Raw genomic sequence first — 15,866 nt, 5'->3', positions numbered from 1 at the left:
GGAAACGTTTGACCTCTGTAATTGCAAACAAAGGCTACTGTACCAAATATTAACCACTGATTTTCTCAGGTGTTCAAATACTTATTTGCAGCTGTATCATACAAATAAATAGTTAAAAAATCATAGATTGTGATTTCTGGATTTTTTTTAGATTATGTCTCTCACAGTGGACATGCACCTACGATGACAAGTTCAGACCCCTCCATGATTTCTAAGTGGGAGAACTTGCAAAATAGCAGGGTGTTCAAATACTTATTTTCCTCACTGTGTGTATATATATATATATATATATATATATATATATATATATATATATATATATATATATATATATATATATATATATATATATATATATATATTAGGGCTGGGAATCGATTAAAAAAAATTAACTAATTAATTGCACAATTTCTGTAGTTAATTGCAATTAATTGCGCTTCCCCCAAGCTTGTAATCATCAATATTTAAACTTAGAATCACCTAATTAAACAACACAGGAAAAAAAGGGAACAGAAAATAGCCCTATATTAAAATATTAAACATCAATATATCAATATATTATTCTTTTTCAATAATCAATCAACATAATCAATTTAACAGATTATTATTATTATTTTATTAATTTTTAAAACAAAATATAGTCCTACAAAGCTATTATTACCAGAGCATGTGATCAGAGCAGGTCATTTTACCATTGTTGCCCAGCATGGCTATACCAGCTCAGCAAACAGAAGTCAACAGAGAAATTTCACGTTACTTGAGTGGACCTTACTTTTCCAGTGCTTAGTACATGATTGAAGCCTTTGGGCCGTTAACGACAGAGCCGCCGACACACACGGAACGGAGAGCTCGCCGCTGCTGGGCCATTAACGACAGAGCGAGCGAGCACACACACACACACACACACACTCGCGGAGCACAGAGCGCGACGCACATACCGAGCGGAAAAGACCCGCTCATGAAAGCTGCCCGAGAATGAAACCTGACCGCCGAACATGGAGGGGCGGGACGGCATATTTCGGCCTTTTTAATAGCAGACGCAACAGGAAATCATTAAAACGAGGCAAAAAAAAAAAGTGCTGCGTCAATTGCGTTATTTTTTTTTAGCGCGTTAAACATTTCAAATGAATCGCAAAGATTAACGCGTTAATTCCCCCAGCCCTAATATATATATATATATACACACACACACACATTTATACACATACATATACACATACATAGGTTCAAAAACCAGTCAGTATCTGTTGTGACCACCATTTGTCTCACGCAGTGCAACACATTTCCTTCACATAGAGTTGATTCATTGTGGCCTGTGGAATGTTGGTCCACTCTTCAATGGAACATGTGGTCGTATACGCCGATCCAGAGCATCCCAAACATGCTCAATTGGTGACATGTCCGGTGACAAGAACTGGGATGTTTTCAGCTTCCAGGAATTGTGTACAGATCCTTGCAACATGGGGCCATGCATTATCATGCTGCAACATGAGGTGATGGTCGTGGATGAATGGCACAACAATGGGCCTCAGGATCTCGTCACGGTATCTCTGTGCATTCAAAATTCCATCAATAAAATGCACCTGTGTTCGTTATCCATTACATACGCCTGCCCATACCATAACCCCACCGACACCATGGGCCACTCGATCCACATCGTTGACATCAGCAAACCGCTCACCCGATGCCATACACGCTGTCTGTCATCTGCCCTGTATAGTGAAAAACGGGATTCATCCGTGAAGAGAACACCTCTCCAAAGTGCCAGATGCCATCGAATGTGAGCATTTGCCCACTCGAGTCGGTTATGACGACGAACTGCAGTCAGGTCGACACCCCGATGAGGACGACGAGCATGCAGATGAGCTTGATTATTAGAAAGTTCAAAAGAATAGCATTTATCTGAACTAGTAAAGACATTTATAATGTTACAAAAGCTTTGTGTCGCTTTTGATCAATTTAGTTCTCAATTGCTAACAAGTATCGGTCAATACTGAAACCAAATTTTCAAAACTATTCACACATTCAGCAAAACAGAAGTCAATGCGGACCAAACTGAGAATCATTTTTCATTGCTTTCACACAAAATGGATTCAATGACCACATTTTCCAAAAACCATGAACACTTTGTGTCATTCATACTTCACCTGCAAAACATATACATTTGCAGCACAGTTTTCGAATGCCAACACACTGCTTTCAAAACTGATAAAAGCACATTCAAATCAGAATGATGGCAAACTCTGTGCATTTCTGCAGGAATTATATTGAAATATAAAATATTAGCAGAATATTTACAATAAAATCAAACACAACTAATTGCAATTTTAGCTGAAAGCCATCCCAAGGTGTCTTATTTTTACTCTGCTACCCCTTATTAATATGGTATTGTATATTAGTGAGCTATTGACATTTCTTTTAGTAATAAAGTTACAATTTAACATTGATTACTTAATTTAAAAAAATTGCATGGATATTCTACAGGAGAATTATTTTTTTTAGAGAATATCAAAACAAAAAATTTGTTACACTATACAGTCTGCAGTAATTACATACCACTTTTGTGACTTCATGATCACTGTTGTGGTCATCCCCCTCAGAATTATCATTTAGCCTGAAACAAAGTTCATGTTTTTCATTAAAAATGAAAATATTTATTATACAATTATATTTATATTTTGTTTATTAATTAGAACTTACCGAGACTCCAGCATATATGGACTGATTGCTCTTCCTGTTTTTACATAACCCTCCTTGATTTTCTTTATGCATTTGAGGAACCCTCCAATTTCTGAGTTCTAAAAAAGAAATGCAACAAATAATAAACATGCATAAATTAATTACATTTAAATGACATTGATAGCATTATAACAACCAGTGACAGTAAAGTAAAAACATTTTTTTCTTTTTCTAGAGACCAGGGGCCGTATTCACAAAACATTTTATCTTACCACTAAGAGTTCTCCTAAATGACAATAAAAGTTCTTAGTTAAGAGTTTTCTCTTAAAACCCATTCACAAATCTGCTGAGACCAACTTTTACTAAAGAATAGAGAGAAGACTTAAGCTAAGAAAAAGGGTGGGGTTTACCTCGTTGCTATGGATGATGTCAATACGCTTACTATGACCACAGTGATTGGCTGATGAAAAAAGAAAAAAAGAAAAAGGTGATTGGCTGGTGGGGGAGGAGTCTAGTATGTCAGCGATTTAATCAGAAATATTTTAGAATGAGGTAGCCTATCATGTTGCCATATTCAAAAAAAGGTTTAAAATACAAAATGATTCCATTTTCAAATAAAGATAATAAAAAAATTGCCTTACTCAAATAAAGGTTTTAAAATGTAGGCTGTGTCACTAATTAAACTAGTATATCGTCGCTGTCCGATGAAAACCGCGTATGTCCATTTTGCCGATTTTGAGATTTTTCGACGGATAGAATGTCCAGGTTCATTTCCGTATACAGTATGCTTCACATATCTAAATGACCAATGAAAAGTTGTGAAATCATGTCATCTGATTTTCACGTATATCCATTTGGTGTCAAAGCTGTCAATCACGCCGCGTATCTCCCGCCCTGTGGAGGCATCTCGCCGGTCTAAGCGTCTCTGGAAGCTCAGCATTGGATAGCCGAATAACTCTGTGAGGTAAAGTATCAGCAAACGTTTGTTTTTGACAACTGTTCAAGTTTATTATATATTCGCAATATATTCACAACTGTTATTTACCGGTAAATGGTCTAGACGAAGTAATTGTCACTTTTTATTGTGGAGATGTTCACGCACGGGTCTGTTAACTTAAGCAATACTTTTAAGGTAGTCTAATATTTTCCTGACTAATAAATTACTGACACAGTAAAGGGTAGATTTAAATAAAGAATAACGAATTTTAAATAAAGAAAAACTAAATTTAAATAAAGAAAAAAACGAAATTTAAAAAACGAAAAATTAAATTTAAATAAAGAAAAAACGAAAATTAAATAAAGAAAAACCCGAAATTTAAATAAAGAAAAACTCAATTTAAATAAAGAAAAACTAAATTAAGTTAAATTAAAAACGAGATTAATTTAGATTGATAATGGGTAAAAAGGCTAATAGACTACATGTTGGGTCCGTGTACTTTTTCGTTCATTCATTATTCTATTTCGGAATGAAAGATGAAATGTAAAAAAAAGGGTGCAGCTTGTTTTTTTGTTTTAAAGAAAAAAACAGAAATGGCTGTATTTTTTTGTACATAGCATAGCCTACTTTGTTATGATTTTAGTATCATAATGATTAATAAATGCACGCACAATTATCCGTGAACTTGATTTGAAGCCTTTCAACTTGTGTGTGCAAAATGCAGAATTAAATGAATGTGCAGCAATTTGTACAAACAGAGTCTGTAGGTCTACTATACTGTTAAAAGTATGAAAAGTGAACAGCACGAGTAATAGGATGCACAATTTGAGACGGGTCAAACATGATTTTGACCACTTCATTAAGTTTGGTTTTGTAGAAAACCTTTCTTTAAAGTGAATTTCGTTTTGTATAAATTGTATCTTAATTTTAATAAATTTTTCATCAACCAATTGCCTGGAGTGGATTTAATAAATAAGAAGCAAATATATAGCAGACAATATAATCATGGAGGCGCCCGCGCGGTCACTTGCATTGCACGTTAACTGGAGCGCATCTCATCCTAACTTAACGAAACTCAGTGTATGCCTCACACAGACATGAGAAATACATCAAATACACAAAGCTTGAAAAGTCTTTAAACGAAATAATTCAAAACGAAAAGAAAAAGGCTCCCTGATTATGTATGATTATATGATCATATAGCCTAGCCTATTTTGTGAATTGTTCATTCCCGGTTGGCACACATTTTGCTGCCCTTACAAAAGTGCCGCTCTAGGCAATTGCCTAGTTCGCCTATATGGACGCGCCGGCCCAGCAATGAGTGTTGATTCATTGTCCCTTCATAGTTTGCAAGAGACATTTAATAAACTGAGACGTAGGCTATTTAATAAACTGAGCGTAGCCTATTCATCTGTCAATATGAAACGCGACTTGGCCATTCTAATTAATGATCGGAAGAACGCGTATCGACCACCGTTACTGTAAAATATGCACGTATGTCCATTTAAACTCGATTTTGGTCAAATGTGGATTATATCATTACACTGGCAAGAATATGGTTACATTTAAAGATGCCGTACCAAGTATGACAATGCTACGTTCAACTGCTTTTGAAATTACGGTGTTTTTTTCACTTCCTGAAAAGTAACCGTTTTGGACATACGTGAGTTTCATCGGGCAGCGACGATATGTTCAGCTAATTGTCAGCCTCTTACATGTCTGCATCTCGAGAAACGACAAATTATACTTTATAAACAAAGTTTGGGAGGAGCACGTTCAAACCATCAATCTAATCAGCTTGAGAGAAGGCGGATTGCCAGCAACAGCCATACATTAGGTACTCCTAATGTTTTACAGATTTAGGACCTGTTTTAGTGTTAAAATGCTTTGTGAAAAAAAAAAAGTTGGACTCCTAAAACTAGGACTGACATTATTTTTAAGAGTTTCTCGTAAATCAGTAAGTTAGGAGCTACTTTTGGCCTTAAAGGGGTCATCGGATGCCCATTTCCCACAAGTTGGTATGATTCTTTAGGGTCTTCATGTAAAGTTTGTAACATACTTTGGTTAAAATTTCTCAATGGTTGTGTAAAACACCCTTTTTACCTCCTAAAACACAGCTCTGTTCACAGCGACCCGTTTCAGTGCATGTCTCTTTAAATGAGCAACTGCTCACCCCACCCCTCTCTCATGTGGGGCGTGTCGACACAAGACACGTAAAGTGCTGCCTTGGTGGACAGTATACAAATGGCTGAGGGCGGAAATATGCTAATACGGGACAGTCCATCAGTGGTCGTGGGCGGAGCATGAGCAATATGACACAATATTGCTCAGAAAATACAAACGGCTTGATTATTGAGAGTGTTTAGGCTTTTTGAGGATAACAATAAATAAATAAATAAATAAATAAATAAATAAAACCTTATGAAAGGGAATGCATCCGATGACCCCTTTAAGATGTTTTGTGAATACGGCTCCAGAAGCATTTTATCAGTCAGAACATACACATAGATAACATGAATAAACGCCACCTCTAGAATCTGGTGCTTCTTCATGGGCAGGTGCCGCTGTCTGTGCGATTTCAACAAAAAGGGAAAAGTAGCTTTTTGAGGGGGAACATAATCAATCCTTTTTCCTCTTTTTGGGCACACCGCATGCAGAACTTCACTTCCCTCTTCATATTCTGTGTCTTCATTCTCTGGGAGTCTGCTGGTGACCCCCTCTCCATCATCACCAGTATCATCAGAGATGGACTCTGGTCTCTTAGTTGATCTAGTATGTCGTCTTTCAGTTCGGACTGCTTTTGTCACAAACTGTGTTACAAACAGGCTTTCACCAGAATCACTATATAGGGGAATGCAGAGAAGAGATGCAGTGCATGAGAAAACATTTAAAAATGAAACATTTCAGTAAAATGAAATCCTATTTTTGTGGTTTTTGGCACTAAAACTTCATCTTAAAGCATGATTTTATGGAGATTTTTGGAAAAACAAACCAACTTGATTTAAACAGAGCTTTTATTAACAAAACTAATATTGCCAAATAGGTGATTTTACATTTCGCTTTGAAACCAAATCTTTCACCATCGTCAGCTCACCTCACTCTCGTCACTTGATAAATGAAATCTGTCGTCTTCTTGTCATAATCATTTGTTAAACAAGTATTCATTACTTGCGGTCTCACACAGACCAAAACAAAAACAGACATTCCGACACAAAACACACATTTCAAAGTAAAATAACTGGCTGTAGCATTGTTTTTCAGAGAAACGAGTATGTGAACTCGGCATGTTTCCTAAATATCTGCAAGCATATTATGGTATTTTTATGCTTTAGTAGTATGAATAGTAGGGCTGTAATCAACCAAAGAAAATCTTGGTCGACTGAAGTCCTGAAATTTTCGACTAAAAATCGACTAAAAATTACGTTAGGAAACAAAACGTTAAATTAATTAGCTGCGCACTGTGCGCAGTACTTGGTAGCCTTGTTGTCTGCCTAAATGAATTATAAATAAACAAAAAACTAGTAGCCTATTTGCAGTATATTAAATAGTTTTTGACCTAATTATTTTGCACTGAAATGAGTCTGACACACGAGTCTGTCGGTTCTGACGGCGTTGCATCACGTGCACCTGCGCAATATCATAGCCAATGATTTCCGAAAATAGTACTATGTTGTCAACTAGTGATATCATCACAAGAACTTTTGAGGAATATGCAACATAATTTAGACCATTGTTTTTGTCATATGTATTATAATAACTGACAGACACTAATCATTTCAGCCGCTCTGTGCAGCCGCTCTGTCAATCGACAGGGAGATTACAGCCCTGATGAATAGCTAAATAACCCCAGTGGGTCTATTTCAGGGATGTCCAAAAAACTCCGTCCTGGAGGGCCACTGTGATCAAATACAATAAACTTGTTAAACACTCCACAGTAGTGTTGTTTTTGGCGGCCTGTTTTAATTTTAGTTTTAGTCTAGTCTGTGTCAAGCTGTCGTTTTAGTTTTTATTAGTTTTAGTCACGTTCATACTCTTTTTAGTCGTCAAGTTTTAGTCGACGAAAACTGATGACATTTTAGTCTAGTTTTAGTCAACGAAAACTGATGACATTTTAGTCTAGTTTTAGTCGCAAAAACTGATGACATTTAAGTCTAGTTTTAGTCAATGAAAATTGTATTTTAGTCTCTTTTAGTAATGCAATTCTATTTAACCCAGTCAATATAGAATTTCAAACAAGGTTATCTTATTATATTTAGTATATTTAGGGCTGTGACGGTGGCAGTTTTTTTATTTATTTTTTACCACCGCGGTAATTTAAAAAATAAAAATAAAAACTCGTTTTATATTTCCACACAAAGACGCGTGATATAGCCTATACTCTGCGCTCTGAGAGGGATGTGGGACACGAGCAGGAAAGAGACCATCGATCTCTTCATGATATCTTTGTGTTTTCTACTTGATGTGAATTGGTCTGAAGAGCGAATTTTATCCTCCACAAGGGCGAGATATTTAGGCTATGTTTGAGATTGCGCTGCCAGAGAAAGTGAAACTAAAAATCACCCGCGCGTGTGAAACGCGTTTTACAACTAAACTTGACGCGCCCTGTCTAATATAACAAGCACAAACTGTGTTAAAAAGAATTTGACATGCAAGTACAAATGTAGGCTATCTGTCCTACAGCGTTTTTCTACTTTACCACAGTAAATAATACGAATATAATAGGCCTAATTAAATGCGAGCCAATGAAGAAACGTTTATAATCCCTTTAGAAAATGGGTGAGACGTGAGTGAAGATTTGGGAAAAGAAACAAGAGATTCCATGCAGGGATGAGTCACGATTTTTGGATATTCGATTAGTTTATTTAATTATAGAACATCGAATAGGTTGTGCGATTATTCTCTAAAATAAAATCTCCATGTTCTGGTGCTGATGCGGTGACGCGTTCATGTAACCAGAGACGCTGCCAATAACATACAGCTGTCACAAAGAACCGGCAAAAGTAATGATTATGAATGTGTCAAATATATCAATGAGACATTTTAATAGAGTAACTAATGGAGTAATATTGTTAAATTCGCTGATAATCGGGTGACCAGGTCGCAAACCAGAATTTAAACCCGACAAAGCTATGGGTTCACGCACAACTCTCTCATTCGTCGTGACGTTAGTCTCGTTTTTATTCGTCAACGATATTGCATTATACATGTATTTTAGTCATCGTCACATGACCAGCATTTACGTCTCGTCTCGTTTTCGTCAGGTGATAACGGTTCGTTGACGACAATATTTCGTCATAATTTTCGTTGACGAAAGCAACACTACTCCACAGTGCATTTAATTATAACCCTATTGGAGTTTTAGTGCTTGGGATTTATCCATACACTGTAAATAGATCCACTGCATTAACAGCCAGCAAAGCAATGCAATAAAATGCGAATAGTATTTTTATTTTCCAATAATAATTACAGATCGAATATTGGTGGCATGGCAACCCTGGCACAGACAGAGTGCAGGGAGGTGCTTTACCCAGAGAAGTGCAGAAGTGTGCAGGCCCGTAAAAAAAGAGAAAACTCTCAGAGACAACCCTGATCTTGTACACTGACTACATTCAACTCAATGGGAGAAGAATCAAGAACAACCTTATCTTCTACACCATTTTGATAACTGCATGGAAATCAGCCATCTGTGAGGAATACAAGCACATTTTTAAAGGAGGAATCGGTCAAGATGGAAGACTAACTATATGCAAAGATAAAATGCTGGACACAGACAACCCAATTCTCACCATAACCTACTATACTAAAGGCACTTTCCTTCTGCAAGGCAATAAGGCAAGCCTGGACTCATTCGAGGAGATTTTCCCCCTGCTGAAGGCCAGTGTAGAGGAGGAGAGAGACAAGCCTCATGCAAACAGCACAGACTCTGAGAAGGAAGGCCCAGCGATTCTTTCACCTTCACCATCGGACCATTGAATGAGAGACAGTTTAGCTTTGCTGGAAATGGACTCCACTGAATTCAGAGAACACACTCAAGTCAAACTCTCAGAAACACAACACAAACATTTATATCCAAGAGCTTAAAGATGAGCTCAGGCAGCTGAAGAAAGACACCAACTACTCCATCACTGAACTCAGAGCTCTCAGAGAACTGCAAGGAGAAAACCAAACTCTCCGCGTACAGATATGCAATCTAGGATGAGGGCAACGAGAGAAAAGAGAATTTCTCCAGACAGCTGCAAGAAATGAGAGAGCAGTTACAGAAAAACACAGATGACAACACACTTCACTACAGCCCCTACTACAGACTATACAAACACAGACAGCGAGCCTACCACAAACAAAGACAGCTGCAGAAACACAACCCTCCACTGCCCACCTTCCAGAACCTGATCCAGATGTTCTCCTACTCATGGACTCAATGGAAAGTTCTTGGACCCACAGAAACTCTTCCCACATCAGAAAGCCTCTGCAAAATGATGCAGCACAACTGGCCACGCCCACCAGATTATCAGAGACTTCACAGGACACTCCTCATGTGTCATAAACCACACTGGGACCAATGACCTTCACTCGCTGCGCAACAATAGTGCTGATGCTTTGAGAAAAATGGCAGAAATCACCAGCAAAAAGTTCCCAGAATCCCGGATTATTATCTCCACACTTCTCCCACGACATGACATCACCACACATCATCCACAACATCAACACTGAAATTTCCCATGGATGTTCTACACTTCCAAACATGCACCTGGTCCACCACCACATCGGCCTCCAACACCTGTACGATGGACTCCACCTGCACACTGATGCAGTGCGCATTTTTGCAAGGACCCTTAAAGATGCAGCCCTGGGCCGCACCCCATCATCACCGAGACATCTGCTACCGACTTCAAAACACTACAGGCCCATTCACCCCTTCATTCCCAGAGACAACCCCCTGACCCCAGCGAGGAATCACCCCTATATGCCCAGACACAACCCCCCAACCCGTGAGGAGAGACGTCGGCTGGACAAGCATCTCACATCATCCACACCCACCTATGGCTCACTACACACCTGTAAACCTGCAGTCACCAACTCCACATCCACCTGCTGGCCATCAAGTCCCCATTAGCAAGAAGAAATCAGGGGTCTTCAGGATCTTAATTCTTTAACATTTGGTTCTAAAAGCACAGACCCAGAATTTCTAATACACAAAGATGTTGGTATTATAATCCTCACTGAAACCTGATGTCGAAATTATGCGCTTACCTACTGTCCTTCAGGTTACTATGAAGTAATTGTGCCCTCAGTCAAAATAAGTACAGTCCATCGTGGACGAGAAGAAAAATAAACGAACTGCAAGCAAATGTCCGCTGTTTACGGGAGTACAGAGATGCTTGTATGATTGCATTGACAGAGACCTGGTTAAACGGGAAGGATTGTGACACCGAACTGTCTTTGGACGGGTTTGGGGCACCTCTACGGCTGGACCGTGACCCTTCAGTCACAGGGAAGTCTCAAGGAGGAGGTGTCTGTTTGTACGTAAACAATCGATGGGCAAAGACAGTGATTGTACGTGAGGAAATGTGTACTGCTGATATAGAACTATTGACTATCTATCCGGCCTTTTTATTTGCCAAGAGAATTTCAGCAACTTTTTGTTTCAGTGGTATATATTCACCCGAAATCTGATGTTCAGAAGGCAATGGATATCATCAGTCAGGTGGTGCAGCGATATCAGTTGCGTTCACCGGATGCTCCCCATTTTATTATGGGGGATTTTAACAAATGTTCTTTGGAGGGAGTTTTAAATTTCCAGCAATATATTGACTGTAGTGATCGACCGATATTGATTTTTTATAACCGATACCGATTATTTGCATGTTTATGTGCCGATTACCGATATGCAGAACCGATATTTATTTACTGTTATACTTCTGTTTTTGACACAATTATTACAACACAAATGAACTGAACAAACAATTTTATTTATAACAATCACTCCCTCCTTGCATACATAAAAAACTTTATATTTATACACAAATAAATAGAGGGGTCTGAGTCCAAAAAATAAAGTGCATTGTTACTAAGTGTCTTTGTTTAAAAATAAAAGCTTTGATGAGGTAAAAAATTAAGCACAAAAATTATTCTAACATATATTCAAAGATAGTTGAGTGATGTATCTTTAAGTGGTTCCACATGTTGGAGGTATTTTTTGTATTATATTTTGTATTGAAATGTAATTCATTTTAAACAGTTTTAGAAGGTTTATATGTGCCATTTAATAGGTTTAAAGAGTGAGGAATAATTCACTGGGTAATATTAATTCACTGAATAATATTAGCTGGAATATAACATTATCAGGAAAGTAACAAACAAAACAGCATATTTGCATTTTCCAACTAGTAGGCCTATGTTATTAATTATTAATAATGTTTTTGTCGGTCTAGATCATGAAATCCTTTCTGACAAAGTGCTGTTTATCTATGCGTTTACACAGAACTATAACTTACTCAACCGCGATCGCGCGTGGAGATAATAAATAATTAATTTCCACAGAGCGGTATTTATTTAGATTTGTATTAGCGAAATAATGGTTATGCAGTAAATGATAATATAATTTAGGTTGTTTAAACGAGATAATCTTGTCAAAAGTTTCATGCAGTAGCCGTGCTTGAGCATTCCTGGTCATCAACCCAGTGAGTGCGCAGCAATATGAACAAACTTTTTTTTTTCGAGACTATATAAACAGCACTTTGTCAGTTGACATTTCATGATCTAGATTGAATCTAGATCATGAAATGCCAACTGACAAAGTGCTGTTTATCTATGCATTTATTTTACACAGAACTCAACCGCGATCGCGCGTGGAGATAATAAATAATTAATTTCCACAAAGCGGTATATTTAGATGTGTAACGTTATTAGCGAAATAATTGCTATGTAGTAAATAATATAATCTAAGATGTTTAAACAAGATAATCTTGTCAAAAGTTTCATTCAGTGGCCGTGAGCATCCTGATCATCAACCCAGTGAGTGCTCAGCAATATGAACGAACTTTTTTCTCGAGACTAATGGTGAGCAAATACAACTGATAGAGAATTAAATTCAGTGCTTTTATTTTCAACATGCACTCATTCATGTCTGTTTTATTTAATTCATGTAAAGTTACGTCTTTATTGGGGCAGGACATGACGGATTACGCTACGTGACTCCATGAGTTCGTCTCAATTTTTTAGAACCAAGCTGCATAAATAAACTAGGCTATATCAGGCATTCATGTCTCAAATCTCATTTCTGCATGTCTGTTATGTTAAATAAAGTTGAAAAATTAAAGCAAAGCAAGCAGAACATATGTTTTGCCTGTGCACAGAGTTGTTGTTGACTGATCTCCTCAGACGCGGCTGCAATGGCGGAATTCTCAAAACGGCCACAAGATGGCGCCGTTTATCGGCGAATCCGATATTACAAAACCGATACCCGATTATGGGAAAATGCTTAAATATCGGTAAAAATATCGGTAAACCGATACATCGGTCGATCACTAATTGACTGTCCTACACGTCATAAAAAAACACTTGATTTATGTTATGGGTCAATACCGAACGCATATAGATCCTTTTCCAGACCCCCAATTGGTTGTGCAGACCATAATGCAGTCTTTTTGCAAGCATGTTATAAACCAGTGTTGCAGAGAACAAGGCCAGTCATTAGGTCTTTTCAAAGATGGACTGATGATAATATCTTACAGTTACAAGACTGTTTTGATCGGACTGAATGGGATATTTTTAAAACTTCTTGTGTAGACAATGATGACCTAGCTGATGTTGCGAGTTCTTATATTCACTTTTGTGAAGAGTCTGTGATACCTAGGAAAAATGTAAGAATCTACTCAAATAATAAGCCTTGGATGACAAAATCATTGAAACATGTTTTAAATGAGAAGAAACGGGTTTTTTACCAAGGAACAGATTTGGAAAAGAGGCAGGTTAATAAGGAAGTAAAACGAGATATTAGGAGGGCAAAAATGAAATAAGGAATCAGTGGAGGAGAAGTTTATTAAGGGAAATATTCAGTCAGCATGGAAATAAATAAAAGTAGTGGCTGGTGCAAAAAATAAAGAATCAACGGGAATTACTTTGAGTCAAGGATAGAAAAGGGAGAGATAGCAAATTAATTGAATGATTTTTTAGGCGATTCGATACACACGATTTTAATCAAATGAGTAGGGATTTTTATTCTGGTTTGAAAACAGAGGAATATCTGCAAATTGATAAAGCTTCTGTTTTGAGGGTTTTACAGACCACCCAACAAAATAAAAGCCCTGGGCCTGATAAAGTCAGTGGGAGAGTTTTGAAGAGCTGTGCTTATCAGCTCTGTGATATTAGTCATTTCATTTTTCAGACCTCATTGAAATTACAAAGAGTACCCTCAGTGTGGGAAAAAATCCATTATTGTACCGATTCCTAAAAAGACCAACGCCAAACAAATGAACGATTTTAGAAAACATTTTTTAACATCATTATTAATGAAGTGTTTTGAGAGAATTATTAAATTTTGTCTCGTAGAGCATACTAGTCAGCTGATGGATCCGCTACAATTTGCCTATTGGAGAAATAGGAGTGTGGAGGATGCCACTCTGCCACTCTTAAATTACAATAAACGTGCGGATATCGGTAAGCATCATGCTCGTTTATTATTTATAGATTTTTCTTCAGCGTTTAACACTATTCAACCAATTCTTTTAGCTGAACGTTTGCTTTCTGAATTTGATGTTCCAAAGGGTTTGGTGGCCTGGATTTTAGATTTTTTTACCAGAAGATCTCAAATAGTATGGGTAAATGGAGAACATTCCCGAGAACTGTATTCTTCAGTGGGCTGTCCCCAAGGCTGTATTCTTTCACCTTTATTATTTATTTTATATACAGATAGGTGCAGAAGTCAATATCCAGACAGACATATTAAATATGCCGATGATACAGTGGTGCTGAGTCTGTTAAAGCAAGGTGACACAGAGCATGGGCCCATTTTGAAATATTTTTTGGATTGGTGTGAGTTCTCATTTACAAATTAACGGATCCAAAACTAAGGATATGACTATAGAATTGTATAATTCTGTCGGAACTCCATCTAAAGTAGTTATTGCGGGTAAAGAGGTTGAGATGGTCAGTTCATATAAGTATTTGGGTACATTAATTGATGATAAACTTAGGTGGGTGGAAAATACAAATCTTATTATATCGAAAGCACAAAAACGGTTATATTTACTGAGGAAGCTTAAGTCCTTTGAAGTGGATAAATCCATATTGATAATGTTTTATAGATCTTTTATTGAAACTGTTTTAACCTTTGCAATGATCTGTTGGTTCTCTTACGAGAGGTCTCTCGTACTGCGTAAGATATCTTACGCTAGGGGAAAATCCTTTTTCCGCGAGATATTGAAGCCAAAAATTATCCTTAATTTTGTAATAATGCAAAACGTGTTACGGCAGCATGCAGACATAGGCGAGGCAGCTCGCGCGCCTATTGGCTGCTCTGCGGCAACTGCAGCAGCCTATCGAGCGAGGCCTGGCGTGACGCCAGACCCAATGAGGGTGCTTCGCGCCCGCTGCGTCACGTCCCGCCGAAACGGGCGTGGTCTAGGCCTATAAATACCGCTCGCAGGCAGCTATTATCTTTTTTTTCATCCTTCAAGCAAAGCACACGCATCGCTGGAGCTGGAGAAGAAGCCGCGCCGTCTGAGAGAAAGCACCTTCAGCGGGACGAGTCACTGAAGTCGCTGGCCGCGCAGCCTTCCTTGCTTTCCTGCTGCGCTTTCCGGCGCTTATATCCTTTCAATACTCTGTACTCTGTGTGTGTGTCGCCGCCGCGACACACATTCTAAAAGAGCTAGCGTCTTTTTCAAGATGCCTTCCTGCGGCTCATGCAGAGCCACACTCAGCGACGGGGACCGCCACGTTGTTTGTGTTTCCTGCCTGGGTGAGGAACATGCAGTTCTCGCGCTCGCTGACGGCGGCTGCCCTCACTGCGAGCTGATGACCATGGCGACTCTGAGGACTCGCCTGGCTTTCTTCACCGAGACCGGTGTCGCGCCGTAAAAAGCGCCGTGCCCAGCGGGTCCCGGAACCTTCCCCCAGCCGCCAAAGCTCGCCGGTTCGCCCGCCTGCTTCACCGGCTTCGTCAGCTTCTCTTCCTGACGGACAGCGGCCGCTGTCTGCCGCCGCTTCCGTCGACATCGCTGACGAGGAAGCCCTGCTGGGAGAGGAT

The 15,866-nt window shown here is 38.4% G+C and overlaps 1 protein-coding gene across 2 annotated transcripts in view; it reads right to left on the bottom strand.

Moving 5' to 3' along the window:
- The window catches only part of pho (phoenix), a 67,794-nt gene that overhangs the window by 17,299 nt on the left and 34,629 nt on the right, over window positions 1-15,866 (bottom strand). The window contains exons 1-4 of one of the 2 annotated variants that reach the window (XM_082171369.1): window positions 6,145-6,281; window positions 3,090-3,139; window positions 2,701-2,798; window positions 2,557-2,614 (exon numbers count right to left, since the gene is read on the bottom strand). In XM_082171369.1, coding sequence (XP_082027495.1) covers window positions 2,557-2,614; window positions 2,701-2,714 — 72 coding nt within the window. In that variant the 5' untranslated portion in view covers window positions 2,715-2,798; window positions 3,090-3,139; window positions 6,145-6,281. Of the gene's footprint in view, window positions 1-2,556; window positions 2,615-2,700; window positions 2,799-3,089; window positions 3,140-6,144; window positions 6,458-15,866 lie in introns of those variants that run through there. The other variant, XM_082171368.1, reaches the window with a different exon arrangement.

The sequence above is a fragment of the Leuciscus leuciscus genome (assembly GCF_965113295.1).
Source record: "Leuciscus leuciscus genome assembly, chromosome: 5".
Taxonomy (NCBI): domain Eukaryota; kingdom Metazoa; phylum Chordata; class Actinopteri; order Cypriniformes; family Leuciscidae; genus Leuciscus; species Leuciscus leuciscus.
The sequence above is the reverse complement of the archived record's forward strand: the minus strand, read 5'-3'. Positions and strand labels throughout refer to the sequence as shown.